Here is a 14,764-nt window from a genome sequence, read left to right on the forward strand (position 1 = left end):
TCACTTAGCTCAAGGTCTTGAGTCAGCGAGGGTTTTATCCAGACTGTCTCAGGGAAATCGGCGGGCGCAGACTATGCCATCGAGTTCTGCACCCTTGCTGCATCTTGTGAGTGGAACAATCCTGACAAATAGGATCAGTACCTGCATGGGCTTTCTGACGACATCAGGATGAAATCTATCCCTTGGACCTGCCTTCCCACTTCGACGACTTGGTGGCCATCCGAATGGATCAACATCTAGCCCTACACCACCACTGTCATTCTCCACCTACCCGGGCAGCTGACCACGATACCCAGTCCCCAGTTTTGGCCAGGTCACCGGAATCATGGTCCGAGGCAGAGCCCATGCAAGTCGGTTGGGCTCAGATTTCTCATAAGGAGGAGCAGCGATGCCTCATTCAAGGACTCTGAATGACTGATTTAATTGTGCCCGTCCTGGTCATTTTTTTGTTTCCTGTCCAGTAAAAACACCCCTGGACAAAACCCCAGGATTACCCACACTTCTCCCAGCCCAGCCGCTGTACAGATCAACCAGTCACACTGTCTCTGCATTGATGGATTCCAGAGCCGGAGGGAACTTTATGGATTTTGATGTGGCTTTCTCTCAAGCTGAGAGTTCCGATGGTCCAGTTGGATGAACCTGTCACAGCCTACACCCTCAGAGGCACACCCTTGAACATCATCACCCATTCCACCAAGCCAGTTACCTTCGTCTCTTAAAATCATACAGAGCAGGTGTCTTTTTACCTGATATAATCTCCATCGGTGCCGATAGTATTGGGGCATCCTTAGTTCGTAACACACAACCCACACATAGACTGGTCAACCAATACTGTTCTTGCTTGGAGTTCTTACTGTTTATCGCATCTTAAATCTGCTGTTTCCCCGTCAAGTCTTGTGTTTCGTTGCAGGATGAACCGGCGGATATATCCGGAGTACCATTGACATATCATGACTTGAGAGTGGTGTTCAGCTAGTCACGCACGCGACTCTTCCTTTTCATCACCCGTACGACTGTGTCATTGAATTGCTCCCTGGCACATCTCCTCCTCACGGACGGATGTATTCGCTCTCGGCTCCAGAGAGGGAGGCCATGAACAGGTATATAATTGATTCTCTGGCAGCCAGTCTCATCCGCCCTTCCACTTCGCCAGCAGGGGCGGGGTTATTCTTCATGGAAAAGAAGGACGGCTTGCTTAGACCTTGCATAGATTATCAGGGGCTGAATGACATCACAGTGAAGAATGTTTATCCTTTGCCGTTGATGTCCTCAGCCTTCAAACTCTTGCAGGGAGCGCCCGTCTTTATGAAGTTGCATGCAATGCTTATAACCTTGTCTAGACTTGGGAGGGGCATGAGTGGAAGATGGCTTTTAACACCCATAGGGGGCACTTCATATATTTGGTTATGCCTTCTGGATTGGTCAATGCCCCAGCCACCTTACAGGGGCTTGTGAATGACGTGCTTATAGACATGATTGACCATTTTGTGTTTGTCTATTTAGATGATATTCTGATCTTTTCCCAGAATATCCAAGACCATGTTCAACATGTCAGGCAGGTGCTTCAGCGACTGCTAGAGAATTGGCTGTTCCTCAAGGCGAAGAAGTGCACTTTTCATGCACAATCTTTCATGCACCCTGTCTGATTGGCCAAACCTAGATTCTCACAAGGCTTTGTAAATTAAAGAAGTGTTTTTTTACTGTGCTAATTTTGATAACTATCAACCCTGCATGTCAGTTTGTGGTGGAGGTGGATGCGGTTGGTGTCGGAGCGGTCCTGTCGCAGCGCTCTTCCTTGGACAGAAAGATGCATCCGTGTGCTTTTTTTCGCACCGCTTAACGCCAGCCAACCAGAACTATGAAGTCGGTAACAGATAATTGCAGGCTGTCTGGCTGACTTTGGGCTGGTAGTGTCATTGGTTAGAGGATTCGGAGGTACCTTTTGTGGTCTTTACTGTTCATAAGAACCTAGAGTACATTCATAACACTAAACGTCTTAACTGTAGACAGGCTCACTGGGCACTCTTTTTCACCTGTTTCAACTTCGTCCTTTCGTATCTTATTTATTTATTTAAATTTTATTTGACAGGGACAATGCAAACAAACATAGTGTCAAAACCAAGCATGTCACTAATGTGTTGCACATAAAGTTTATAGCTATAGCTAATTTTCAACTCCTGTCCCTGGAAGGGCTTTTATACACAATAAAATGTACATGATTAACTACTTAAATAAAAAAAAAAAAAATAAATAAATAATAATAATAATAATATAAACATACATACATATCATGTACAACTTTTATAATAATTAAAAATGAGTACACTTTTGGTTTATTTTTAACCAGTTTTTAAGCCTGGAAGTGAACATCTTAAAGTCAGGCACAGTCTTGATTTCAAAAGGTAATGAGTTCCAGAGTTTAGAACTATTCACAGAGAAGGTCGTCTGTGAATCGCCCAGGCTCTAAGAACATCAAACTGATTCATTGTTGCAATGTTTCGAAATCAAGACCTCTACCATCCCACCAGATCAGAACTTCACCTGGATCTGCTGGTTATAATTTATTATTAATAAATCCTTTGAACTTTTCGTCTGCTCTTGTGTCTCTTTGTCTCGCCTTTGTGACAATAACAGTAGACATGTATTACAAAACATAAATATATTAGGCTACATATATTGCATTTAAATATAATACATACAGTGTTATTTTGATTTATAATGATATTGTATTTTTTTCTTTCATGTTAAGAGAATCTGAGTGTTCACAGTTCTTCAGTAGGCTATAGTACATTTACATGTGAATCAATCATGCAAAACATGACACTGAAAGCAGACCCGCAATTTTATCTGGGTCATGTCAAAGGGCCTATACACACACACACCCACACACATACACACAAACAAAAGGTTTGTGTGTAAAATAATGTGCTGTAAAGGGCATTGACTACAGACACTTGTCTAGTCAAAATACTATTTTAAGTGAACTGCATAGTATTTAGATAAACCAGTCTTTCTGTCACTATCCAAAAATACAGCTGCTTACATACTTGAAGCATAATAAAAGTTCAGAACCCTTTTTTTTTTTGGTAAATCATGTAGAGATTCCAAAAGTTGGCAGTAAGAAAGAAAGTCAATGGTGTAAAATAATACATAAACACCTTTTGGCAAACCGATCAGCAGATTTTGCACACATAAATTATTGTAAGTCACGTTACCAGAGGATGTGAAACCTACTTCAGCCTATATGAAACAAAACGTGAGGCTTTAAACATCAAAGAGCATTGTGTGTCCAGACCTCAAACACAAAAAGACTGAGGAGGTAAGCATGATTTTTACTTTCTGTTATGTCTTTGAAAAATCTCCTAATCAAATTGATATACATGCAAAAATGCATGTAATTACGCTCTGATCATTAGATATATAAGAAAACCTTGATCTTATTATGATTAATCAACTATGACATGCTAACATAAATTGTCATGAAAATAAGAAAAAAGGTTTTTGACTAAATGGTGCATTCTTGAAAGAAGAAAAATGTTGCCCATTTGCTTTGTCATAGTCCACTCAGAATATATATTGGATAGAGGTGAACTAAAAGTAGCAAATATTTCAGAAGTTTATCAATAGTCAGCTGTTTTCAAAACACAAACACACAATTACTTAATTTAGATTAGTAGCTTGGAGTGTATGGGAAGCAGATGCTGCCAATTTTAAATAAATTAATAAAAGGATAAAAATTCAAACACGATTAACCATTTCATTATTTAAAAAAAGTGTCCACAAAATATGTGCAAAATGAATTGCTGCAAGCAAAATTGTCAGTCTTGCCTCGAGATTGTAGTGAAAATAAAATGTCAAATCATCCATTTATTTTATTTTTTTAATTGGACAGGGGTTTATTGTTGTAGTGAAAATGAAAATGAAAATCATATAATTTTATTTTTAATTTTGCACATATTTTGCAGACACTTTTTTAATAATGAAATGGTTAATCGGGTTTTCATTTTCATTTTTATCCTTTTATTCATTTATAGAAAATTAGCAGAATCTGCCTCCCATAGGAGTGTAGCTAACTATTTTTCAAACGAGTAGCCTGACTGTAGTGGAACTACTTTAAATAATGATTTGCTTGTAACTTCAAAATAAAATATTTAAATAAAATAATTGAAAAATATTTAAAAATCACGCACACACACACACATACCCAAAATAATACTTTCAAAGAAACACGGCAGACACCATTTCCTGTTTACCATAAGATGCCCTTGCTCTTTTCTTCGTGGCAGTATTTCTTCTCCTTTCTGACGTAGAAGAAAAATCTCAAATACATATTTTATTTGATGTGCCAGACTTCAGTTCTGTTCTTTTGACATTCTGACACTTCAACGACAACTAACCTCATGTGTAGGATGGCGGACAAACAGAGCCACAATACGACTCAGAGTGGTCCTAACTATGGAGCGACTGCACCACTGAATTCTCCTCCGTCTTATATGCCCCCTCCGTGCCCCTCATCCATGCCTGCACAAAGCGGCTATGTTGCACCCAAGATACCACCAGAAGAGGCTGGCTTGAGCAAAGCAGAAGAACCAACAGGTACTCTATTTCACTAACAAGAGTTTATTACTGTTTGCCATGGCCATGTACACTAAATAATTATGGACTGCACAACAGTTCTTGAGTTTAAAGGGATAGTTCACCCAAAAATGAAAATTCTCTCATAATTTACTCACACTCATGCCATCCCAGATGTGTATTACTTTATTTCTTCTGCGCAACACATATTTGTAAAAGAACACTTCAGCTCTGTTGGTCCTCACAATGGTGGTCAGAACTTTGAATGCCCAAAAGGCAGTATAAAAGTAATACTTAAGACTCCAGTGTTTTAATCCATATCTTCTGAATTAATATGAGAGGTGTGGGTGAGAAACAGATAAATATTTAAGTCCTTTTTAACTGTAAATCTACACTTTAACTTCCATATTACGATGTGAAAATGACTTTCACATTCAGCCACCTACTGGTTGTGGCTGGTCAAAGGTGAAGATTGATGTAAAATGATTTAAATAGTGATCTGTGTCTCACCCACACCTATCATATCGCTTCTGAATTGTAGATTTAACCACAGGAGTCAAATGAGTTGCCTTTATGTGCTTTTAGGAGCACATCTGGGATTGTAAATGATGAGAGAAATTTCATTTTTGGGCGAACCCATTAACGTCTTGGCTACTAACAAGCTATTGAGCAAAAAGTCAGTTAATTGAACACAAATAACTTTTGTGACAACATGCCTCAATAGCAAGATATGTTGTGACAGTATATGGCTGCCGACCTGACATTAATGAAAAATACCCTTGTCCTGAAAAACAGTTCAAACTTTTGGTTCAAATCTACCTTCATTTTACAGTAGAGTAGTTTTTTATCTGGTTGTGAAGAGAAGCATGCAGGAAAAGTGTTTCCACACACACACACACAAATGTATTTTGTTGGCCAAAGATGTATGTTGGAAGTTAAATGACTGTTGTGCCAAAGCAAAAGCATTCAGGTACAAAATGAATCATATACATGCATGTTGGTGTACTGTATATCCATTGTATGAATAACCAGGATTTGATTAGCACAATATTAGCCCTGAAGTACTAGGTAAGGTGTTCTTTTCCCAAAATAGTCACTGTGGAGCTAAATGAACCAAACAGTTTGGGGAAATTGGAAGAATTAAGCCAGTGTTCAATTGTTGTCATTGAAGTGCTGGAATGGAGATGGGAAACCTCCTGATATCTCCTCATTAACCCTAGACTGGGGCAGGTTTTGTTTATAACGGTTCTGAATATAATCAAAAGAGGATCTAAAGGAGTGATTTTTATTATTTATTTAGTTCATTTTTTTTAATCCAGCAATAAGTTCATATTGAAACAAATTTATTTTAATAACTTCTTTTTGGAATTAAAAGTTGTTTATTTCTTCAAAGACTTTAGGTATTTTAGGTATGCTATGTGATTAGTCCAAATCGTTCCATCGTTTTCATGCAATAACAATTATCTGTGTAAAATTAAACAAGGGCAAAGTGGGAGATATTAAATAAATAAATGATATATAGTGAGATATTATAGTTAAATATATATAATTCATTCAGTGTTTTATTGGAAAATATCAGTCTGCCAGCTTATTTCCAGATGCCTCAAACGGACCAGGAGCAACTCAAACATCCATCCATCTATCTATCATTGTTTTTCCTAAATGTAAAAATCCTCATCTTACCCGACTCTCTCCTATAGTTGACCCTTGCTAGTGTGGTTTTATAGTGTTAGCTTGTTTACCCAACAGCCATAGCAACAATATGATATTGCAAAAAATATAGGCACATTTATGTATATAATAGGCTCATATATATAATTAATTGTTCTTTTTTATATATATATATATAAATTTGCAAAGATTTCAATCAAACTTCTTTCACATTGTCATTATGGGATATTGTGTGTAGAATTTTGAGGAAAATAATGAATTGAATCCATTTTGAAATAAGGCTGTAACATAAAAGTGAATACTTTCCGGATGCACTGTAAGACATAGACCTTATGACAACTAGCCCCCAGTCTCCCCCATGAGACATCAAATTTCCATAATAAGTATTAAGTAATAATGTTTAGGGTTGGTTTATTCTCTAAAACAGGTGACGGTTATCTAACTGAGACCACTCAATTAATCACACCATCATTTGAGGACAAAACTATTCGGCGAGCATTTATCAGGAAGGTGAGTAGTCTATACCTGTGTATGTGTGCCACCATAAATGTGTTCTCATTGTAATCTCACATCTCGGTTTACCTGTACAGGTGTTCAGTGTGGTAACACTGCAGTTGCTAGTCACCTTCAGTATAGTGTGTGTGTTCACCTTCTCAAACACCGTCAAGGCAGCGGTACAGAGTAACATTTGGGTGTACCTCAGCTCATACATTGTCTTTCTAGTGGTGGCCATGTGTCTCAGCTGTTGTTCATCATTCAGTCGAGCTCATCCCTGGAACCTAGTAGGACTGGTGAGTTTGTACAGTAATGTCTTCATACTTTGCATTATATCTATAAGATCACACTATATCCATGACGGTGACCTATAGTTATATAATATGGATTTCACTTCCTCACTGATGTAACTCCGTAAGTGGTAACATCAGTAGACTGTATAAACCTAGCTCTAGCAGATTCCGCTTGTTGGTTCCTCAGTATTGCCCAGGGTTTCAGCCTTTGGTCACCACATCACATCTTGTAATTTGCCATTTCTCTGCACACAGACAAACTGGTACAGTCTACACTTCCACACAAAGTGCAAAAAGAAATTATGCTTCTAATGACAGCATTTTGTCAAAAGCATAGCTTTGATAGGACAAATGAGGACTTTGACTTTGTGTGATCTTTTTAAAAACACAGTTGCCTTTTAAATATTAATCCAAAAAATAGTTTTTGAACAGTATTGGCTGGCCTTGAGGCAGGGTGAATATGTTGAAATTACACTCAACACATTAAACTCTTGTGTCTCTGCAGTCATTGGTCACTCTGAGTCTGTCCTACATGGTGGGAACTGTAGCCTCATATCACAACACAACTTCTGTGATCATTGCTTTAGGATCAACTCTGGTCATCTCATTTACCATCATCATTTTCTCAGCCCAGGTATGTTCAGTTTGTCTATAGATATAAATACAGTATATAGTGAATTACAAGTTACAAGAAACTATTGTGGACATGTAAATAATGCCCAAGGCCACAAACAAGCAGGCTACAGTGATAGTTTAGGCATTCTAATAAAACAAATTGTAGTTCCAGGGTTATGTTGAGAGATGCTCAGAATCAGTTATTGAAATCTACATAATTTCTCCATTTTACTCGAGCAAATCACGTGCAAGTTGCTGCAGGAGCATCCAATCTCTCTCAAATCTATTAGATCATATAAACCGCTGAAAGGCACCTTCAAGATAATTTCTGTTTTACCACTTACTGTATTTAATTTACATATTTTCTGACTTGCTGTACTTCTTTCAGACTCGTGTGGACTTTACTATTTGTAATGGCATTCTGCTCACACTATCAGTCGATTTACTCATGTTTGGATTCTTCTGCATTTTCTTCTACTCCACTATTTTGCAAGTAGTCTATGGATGTCTGGGAGCCCTTTTTTACGCACTGGTAAAGTGTAATCAATGTTCAATAATGCTGACCATGAACCTAAAACTACATGCAAATGCCTGACAAAGTAAATGACTAAATTTGCTTCTCATTGTTTTTTTAGTTCCTGGCAGTGGACTGTCAGTTGGTGATGGGCAGACAGAAATACCGCCTTAGTGCTGAGGAGTACGTCTTCGCTGCCTTAATTCTCTACCTGGATATCATTATGATATTCCTCTACATACTTATGATTTTGGGTGGAGGCTCCAGAAACTAAACTCATACATATCATGGTACTTCAAATATGCACACATGCATGGCAAAAGGGCATGTCTATAGTGATAAACGCACTGTCTATCTTGTTGATATTGATTGAATAATTAATTCATGATTATCTTTCTCCTCCACACCTGTCTTCTCATCTGTTATAATGTGACTCCATTGTTACTCAGTTATGCTTAAATGAAATATTAATAAACTGCTATATTTATACATATGTTCCCACCCGTTTGAGCAATGAATTTCCATACCTTTTCCAGTCAGTTATGATAACTGGATAAGGATTTATAAAAAAAACATTTTATAGATTGTACTCACAAAGAAAAATGTCCCCAAATGCAAATACAACTTTATAACAGTATACAAACATACACTATAATGTTACATATTATTTTGAGAAATCAGCCAATTCAGCTTCATGTGGCTTTCAATGCATTCAAACTGACATCAGCAGAACAATCTGTATATCTTCTAAAACATTCTTCGAGTTTCTATTCCCCTTCTTGAACATATGATATCTGCATAACTATAGGTTAGGTACTCCACCACAGACCGTTATTTATAAGACTGTTAGTGTGCTGTTACAAATGTAAAGAATCCTGTCTACCTCACCACAGTGAGGAGTAGTTAAACTTAACTCGGAGGAGGTATCTCATGTGTGTCTGGGCAGGGTTATAAACTATGTACTCGTTATAAAGAAGGGAGTAGCCACCTTTCTGCCCCACCCCAGTCTTTACACATGGCCCCATGGGTACTGTTGCACCATCCCTGAGAGACAAAATAAAGAGAGGATCAGTGTTCTCAGTTTTTCAGTTCACTGCATTAAAGGGATAGTTCACACAGAAAATGAATTTACAAAAGTAAACTTCATTTATTTACCTATATGTCATTTAAAACCTGTATGACTGACTTTCTTCCATGTAATGCAAAAGGTGATGTTAGGCAGAATGTTAGGGACTGGCAGCCTAAGTCACCATTCACTTTCAATGTACGGAAAAAAAATAAGCAATGAAAGTGCACGATAACTGCGACAAAACTTCTGTCTGACATCTCCTTTTGTCTTCCACCAAAGGAAATTAACTATATAGGTTGAAATAACACGAAGGCGCACAAATGATGACAGAAGTTTTTAACATATGACTCAATTGTGTAAAAAAAGACACCAATAAAATTGAATAGCATACTCACAATGTTACATTGTTGTTTGGGTCAGGTGCAGTTTGTCCCAGGCCTTTCGTGCTATGTTTCCCAGAAGGTAGTTTGCCAGCATTGGAATCTGCATCCAAGAGTTCATTAATTTCCCCAAGGGCAACCTGTAGAGAAAAGAGGAAAAAAAACTGCAATCTTAGTAATCAAGTCTAGCAGTGGCAGTTTTGAGGTTTAGAAATGAAGTCACAATCTGAATGCACTGGAAAAACCAACCTCACTCAGTAGCAGGAGTCCCTGGTTGTTCTTCTGATTGGCAAAGCAGTAATTGGCACTTTTAGAGGACATATCTGCAAAGTAGATCCCCTTACCAAACTACAGAAGGAGGACAATTTATCAAGAGTCATTAAAGAAGGACTATAAAGCTTCTGTCTACTACAGGGCACAGAATTGTGACCATTTTAGGTCATGCATTTTTTTTAGCATTGTTTTGTACTTGACTTTACTTGAAATAAAGAGGCAGCAAGAGTACAGTATATATCTTCCTCTCACCATGTATCCAGTTACAGGAGCCTCTGGGGGGGCCACTCGCAGTCCCTGATTCAAGATCCCCACCCAGTTAGACAGACGAGAGCCATGCCACAGGAGCATCCTAGTTTTCACACATAAAAATAAAAAAAAATTCTATAATGTGTAACACATAGACAAACTTTTATACAAAGCCACACACACAGTAAAACCAGAACTAAAGAGGTGGCTGGGGTAGTTCCTCTTTATATGGACTGGAGTGCTACATAAAGTGACATTCAAAGTGTAACAGTCCAACTGGCAAAACTACCATGAGAGAAAGTGGTTTGTACCGGTTGTCCAGCTGAGAGTGGAAGTTGTCCTTCTCGCCCTCTCTCTCCACGGCAAAGATGTCCAGAACGGTCATTGTGTAGTCAGTGTGGGTGGGAGCATGAGTAGACTGAAGATAGTTCTCTATGATCTTCAAAGAGACATAGAGGGTTGTAAATTGGGGTCATCAGAACAAAAATTAAGGCAAAAAACCCCCAAAACTTAAAGCTCATTCAGTAGTTTGTGCATAGTTCATCCAAAATTGAATAATTATGTTGGCTGGACAAAGTCAACATACTTTTATTCTACAGAATTGGTTTAGTGTTTGTTTTTTATCCCTACACCAAGAACAAAGTTTCTGACACTTCCTAGACCTAGAGCTTTAAGCTGCATCCACCAAACTTTGCACAGACCTTCAGGCTGTTCTGACTCGGGTTACTATGATGTTACTATGATGTAATTTTTTTGCACAGCGGACAATCAAACATCCCCCAAAACCCACTGTCTTACACTGTCACAATTTTTAAATGGGTCAAAACTTTTCAAAATCCAACTGTCAGAAAATTAAAATGTAAACAAACCCACACAAGGATTAACAGTTACTTTCTCTTCATTGCCTCTTTCTTTTCCTCATTTCTTTCTTTCTTGCCTTTGTCTTCATCTATCTATCTAAGACTTTCAGACAAGGCTTTGTAAAGCCAACATCCATGTATGTTTTGACAAACCTAACCTATCTAGTTAAGATTATACTTCAATGATAAAAGTAGCAAGATTTGTATTCCTTGTCTGTACCTTGTATTCATTGCTGTCAGAATCCAGTGGCTGCAGTCCACACTTTAGAGAGCGATACTGTCTGTCCAAAGGATGCTCATCACTCTGAACGCTGAACTGAACCATTTTCACTGCTATTTGAATGTCACTCAGAGCCTAAGAGACAGAGAGTGAAAGACATCAAACAGGAGCAAATCTCTTTATTTTAGGCTAATCGTGATCCTTAATGAGAGCACAAACATAAAGTCTGCAAAAACTGACCAAAAACAAAGACAGATACAATGAGAATGCAGTTGAAATGAGCTAAAAAATTCGACCCTATTCAACACCCAGTCAGCAGTGTATCGCCTGTAAAGCAAGCACTGATAACACTCTGTCAAACCTCAAGCAAAGCAATTTTTTCCTTTAGTTCCTCCGTTGATCGTATGACTGGGGGTGTCCGCAACCTAAAATGAAAATTAAGTGATCAGGATTAAAATACTTTAAAAATAACAACAGTAATAAAGGGACATTATACTGATTTTATGTCCAAGTAATGTAACTACTGAGTCATTGAGTAATTTATTTTACCCAAAATCATGGGGAATGCGAGTGTAGAACTGGTTGCACGCCTCCAGGAGTTCTTTATTACTGCCTTTCCTTTTTAAACACCCTTCAATCCTCTTCAGAGAAGCATAACCGGCTCTAATTTGCTCTGCTGATAGTTTACCTTCAATAGAAAATAAATGCTATCAATACAGAGTCCTGCTGTTTCATTTACAATTTCCTGTATTCAAAAAACACTTTGATTTTTGTTGTTTGGTTTGTATACATTCATCATTGCTAAGAATGTGCACGTTTGAAACACAAAAGCAAACTCTCTGACCTAGTGGAGCTTTTTTGATGTCATACTTCATCTCCAGCACACACTCTTCCATGGCTTTGAGGTCACATATAAGCTCTAGGAGAGACTGAACCTTGCTGTTCAGTTGGCAGGGCTTTTTTGGGGGAGGAGAGGAGACCTTGGCCTTGTCTTCCTCCTAGCGAAAGGTAGAAGTATGTTTATAAATGACTATAAGGGAAATGAAACAAAGGCAAAGCAATGGATCACGTGGTATTGGGAGTAAAACAAGGAGGCATCTTCTTACCTTGTACTCAGTATTGTAGTCTACAAACACCATGTCGTATTTGCCTGCAACCTTTTCGAAATGTGCTCGATGTTCCCAATCATTCTTGGTTTTATCAAAAAACCTACATATAAACAGCATGTGTAATTTTTCTGTCACCTTTATCGTGATATAATCTCCTTGTATCTTTCTTGAAACAATAGCATGATGAATTACAGGTAAAAGATGAGCTTACTTTTTTTGGAAAGTGTCTTTGGCCTGAGCTAGATTCCCCCCACAGCTAACCAAGCTGTTCTGTCCAACTTTACCCACTGCAGAGGAAAACAAAGGGAATATGGATGGCGATTAACTGAGATCCAGGTGTTTATTTAAGCTTGGTATTATTCCTAGGAAAGTGTCTGAGCTGTCTCTATATAATTTTAGAGGAACGAAAAACACACCCTCCACACATACCTCGCCCCCACCTCATCCACACACTGTAGGCCTTTGCATTGTCATCCTGAAGCAGCTGGATCAGGTAATATTTATTGTTGTTGAACTGAAGATTAGTCTGTAATACAGTTGAAATCAGAGAGAAAAAAGACATTACACACTGTCATGTCCTGCAAATTATATTCTAGATACACTGATGAAGATACTTATTCACCTGATTCAGCATAATGTCATATACATCATTCCCCTCACTGTAAATATGGGCCTGTGAATAACAAATGGGAGGAAATCTAATCAGAAGAATGTTTTACACCACACCATGCATGTTTTTGCAGAAAATCTGGTGAGTATACCTGTATTCAATTAAACAAAAGTCCTCCAAATCCTGTACAATAGTTTTTCTGCATGTGATCCTGTTACACATTTAAGACAATTACCTTTCCTATTTTAGCCTTGCATTCAGGATCAACTGGGGCCTTCCCCTTCATAACCACCGTCTTAACAACCTCTGCATAAAAATTTGAGAAGTACAAGGCCGTAAGCAACTGGATCGAAAGCAAATGTGCAAGCCCATATGCTCAATACTCAAACAAGCTGAAATATATCTATCCATTAAATTTCATGACACAGTTCCTCAAAAGTTCCTCATTAAACTCTGCATATACACTGATCTGTATTTATTCTAGAGAAAGACTGATAATCAGTTTGACCGATCTTTTTAACCGATATTTAATCTGGGATGGCCACAGGGTGAGTACATGATGAGAGAATTTTACTCTATTCAAATTACATTTGAATTTTACATAGCATGAACTATCCCTATAATGCTGCAGGTTCCACATGCCATTGTCAGTAAGAAGGAAGATTATTTATCAAAGATGAATTACCTTCACCTTCCTCTTTGGTGATGGGTTTGGCTTTGCTTGCCTTCTGACTCCTTCCTTCATTGCGTCTTTTCTTTGAGACCGGCTGCTCCTCTTCCTCCTCTTTCTCTTCTTTAATCTGAATAACACCAGTGCCTCCATTATTGCCATTCAAAGTGTCCCCTTCATTCTGATCTTCTGTAATGTAACAAATCAGCTGCTGTTAGTTTCTCTGTAGAAACATTACAAACAAAGGTAGTGCTGACATAGTGCTGGCGTACCTGACTTCACATTGTGAAGGCGTACTTTGCGCTTATACTTGGTGACATTGTTAATCTGTGTCATTTTCACAAGATCCACCTCATAACCTGGTCCGAGCGCCAGTGACACTGACTTTTCACCAGCCTGCTTTGCTGTAGCCAACTGGACACATACTGCTGGAGAGTACAGTTCCCACTCACCATCATCGCCCTTCCACTGCCAAACTGGAAACAAAGACTTGCATAAGCAACTTTAGAGTGTTTTGCTCCATATGGTAATCTAAAATTAAATAATACCAATAAATGTGATTTTGAACAATTCAATTACAACTGAACAACTTGATGTGGTTATGCATGAGGTAACTTGTTGACAAAGGCAATCGGTGTGAATGTGCAATGTGTGATTGCTTGTCAAGCTTTAGTGCATGACTACGAAACCATCACTGCTTATTGTGAAATTATTGGTTGTTTAGGCATGTTCACTTAAAGGGGAAATATACCTGTCTTCACCTCCGAAGCTTCACTGTCTGATTGTGCCTCAGACTTGCCTCGGCAACTTCTTGTTCGCCGCATACTTTACAAAAAAAGGCGCCTGAAATCAGATGACACGTTTCCCATATATGTTAGTCATGGTATAATATGACAATAACTCAGTTATTCAAGGTATGACGTGACTCTAAGTCTACTTCCTTAAATTCATCGGGTCTATTTTTATATGCGATTGCGTCAAAACTAAAATGAGAGCAAAGACCGGAACATATATTAACGGCTTACTTTTTTTACACATTAACCCAAACCTGAGATTTAAGACTGAATTCAACACCAACCTGAGATTTAAGGACTTCGCTTTGTTTTGAATGGCGCCAAAAGCGTAATGACGGCGCGGACTGTTGTATAGGAACGAACACAT

General features: G+C 38.2%; 2 protein-coding genes across 3 annotated transcripts; one reads left to right on the forward strand and one right to left on the reverse strand.

Annotated features, from left to right (window-relative positions):
* Positions 1-3,288: 3,288 nt before the first annotated feature.
* On the forward strand, positions 3,289-8,636 carry si:ch211-284o19.8 (protein lifeguard 1). The gene is made up of 7 exons (XM_052128489.1): positions 3,289-3,319; positions 4,409-4,596; positions 6,674-6,756; positions 6,837-7,037; positions 7,540-7,668; positions 8,038-8,181; positions 8,285-8,636. Exons 2-7 carry the CDS (start codon positions 4,410-4,412, stop codon positions 8,435-8,437), a joined length of 897 nt encoding a protein of 298 aa, XP_051984449.1. The 5' UTR covers positions 3,289-3,319; position 4,409; the 3' UTR covers positions 8,438-8,636.
* A 139-nt stretch (positions 8,637-8,775) lies between these two features.
* Positions 8,776-14,747, reverse strand: parp2 (poly (ADP-ribose) polymerase 2). Of its 2 annotated transcripts, none has more exons than XM_052128480.1 (18): positions 14,682-14,747; positions 14,355-14,446; positions 13,876-14,079; positions 13,625-13,792; positions 13,169-13,239; positions 12,946-12,996; positions 12,753-12,849; positions 12,535-12,610; positions 12,321-12,423; positions 12,059-12,212; positions 11,764-11,902; positions 11,576-11,639; positions 11,215-11,349; positions 10,446-10,573; positions 10,138-10,237; positions 9,862-9,960; positions 9,628-9,752; positions 8,776-9,207 (listed from the first exon to the last, which is right to left on the reverse strand). In XM_052128480.1, exons 2-18 carry the CDS (start codon positions 14,425-14,427, stop codon positions 9,048-9,050), a joined length of 1,947 nt encoding a protein of 648 aa, XP_051984440.1. In that variant the 5' UTR covers positions 14,428-14,446; positions 14,682-14,747; the 3' UTR covers positions 8,776-9,047. The 2 variants fall into 2 exon arrangements, with proteins under 2 accessions (XP_051984440.1, XP_051984439.1); XM_052128479.1 differs by having other exon boundaries at positions 13,619-13,792.
* Between the last annotated feature and the right edge of the window lie 17 nt (positions 14,748-14,764).

This window comes from Xyrauchen texanus, chromosome 6, assembly GCF_025860055.1.
Source record: "Xyrauchen texanus isolate HMW12.3.18 chromosome 6, RBS_HiC_50CHRs, whole genome shotgun sequence".
Lineage (NCBI taxonomy): Eukaryota > Metazoa > Chordata > Actinopteri > Cypriniformes > Catostomidae > Xyrauchen > Xyrauchen texanus.

What these genes read in the sequence shown, in the direction of transcription:
- si:ch211-284o19.8 (XM_052128489.1), top strand. Translation starts at nt 4,410, where the DNA reads ATGGCGGACAAACAGAGCCACAATACGACTCAGAGTGGTCCTAACTAT. An exon ending in CAAAGCAGAAGAACCAACAG is followed by an intron (nt 4,597 to 6,673) that starts GTACTCTATTTC and finishes TCTCTAAAACAG; the next exon opens with GTGACGGTTATCTAACTGAG. An exon ending in GAGCCCTTTTTTACGCACTG is followed by an intron (nt 8,182 to 8,284) that starts GTAAAGTGTAAT and finishes TTGTTTTTTTAG; the next exon opens with TTCCTGGCAGTGGACTGTCA.
- parp2 (XM_052128479.1), bottom strand. Translation starts at nt 14,427, where the DNA reads ATGCGGCGAACAAGAAGTTGCCGAGGCAAGTCTGAGGCACAATCAGAC. An exon ending in CCTTCACAATGTGAAGTCAG is followed by an intron (nt 13,793 to 13,875) that starts GTACGCCAGCAC and finishes GTTACATTACAG; the next exon opens with AAGATCAGAATGAAGGGGAC. An exon ending in CATCAAAAAAGCTCCACTAG is followed by an intron (nt 11,903 to 12,058) that starts GTCAGAGAGTTT and finishes TTTCTATTGAAG; the next exon opens with GTAAACTATCAGCAGAGCAA.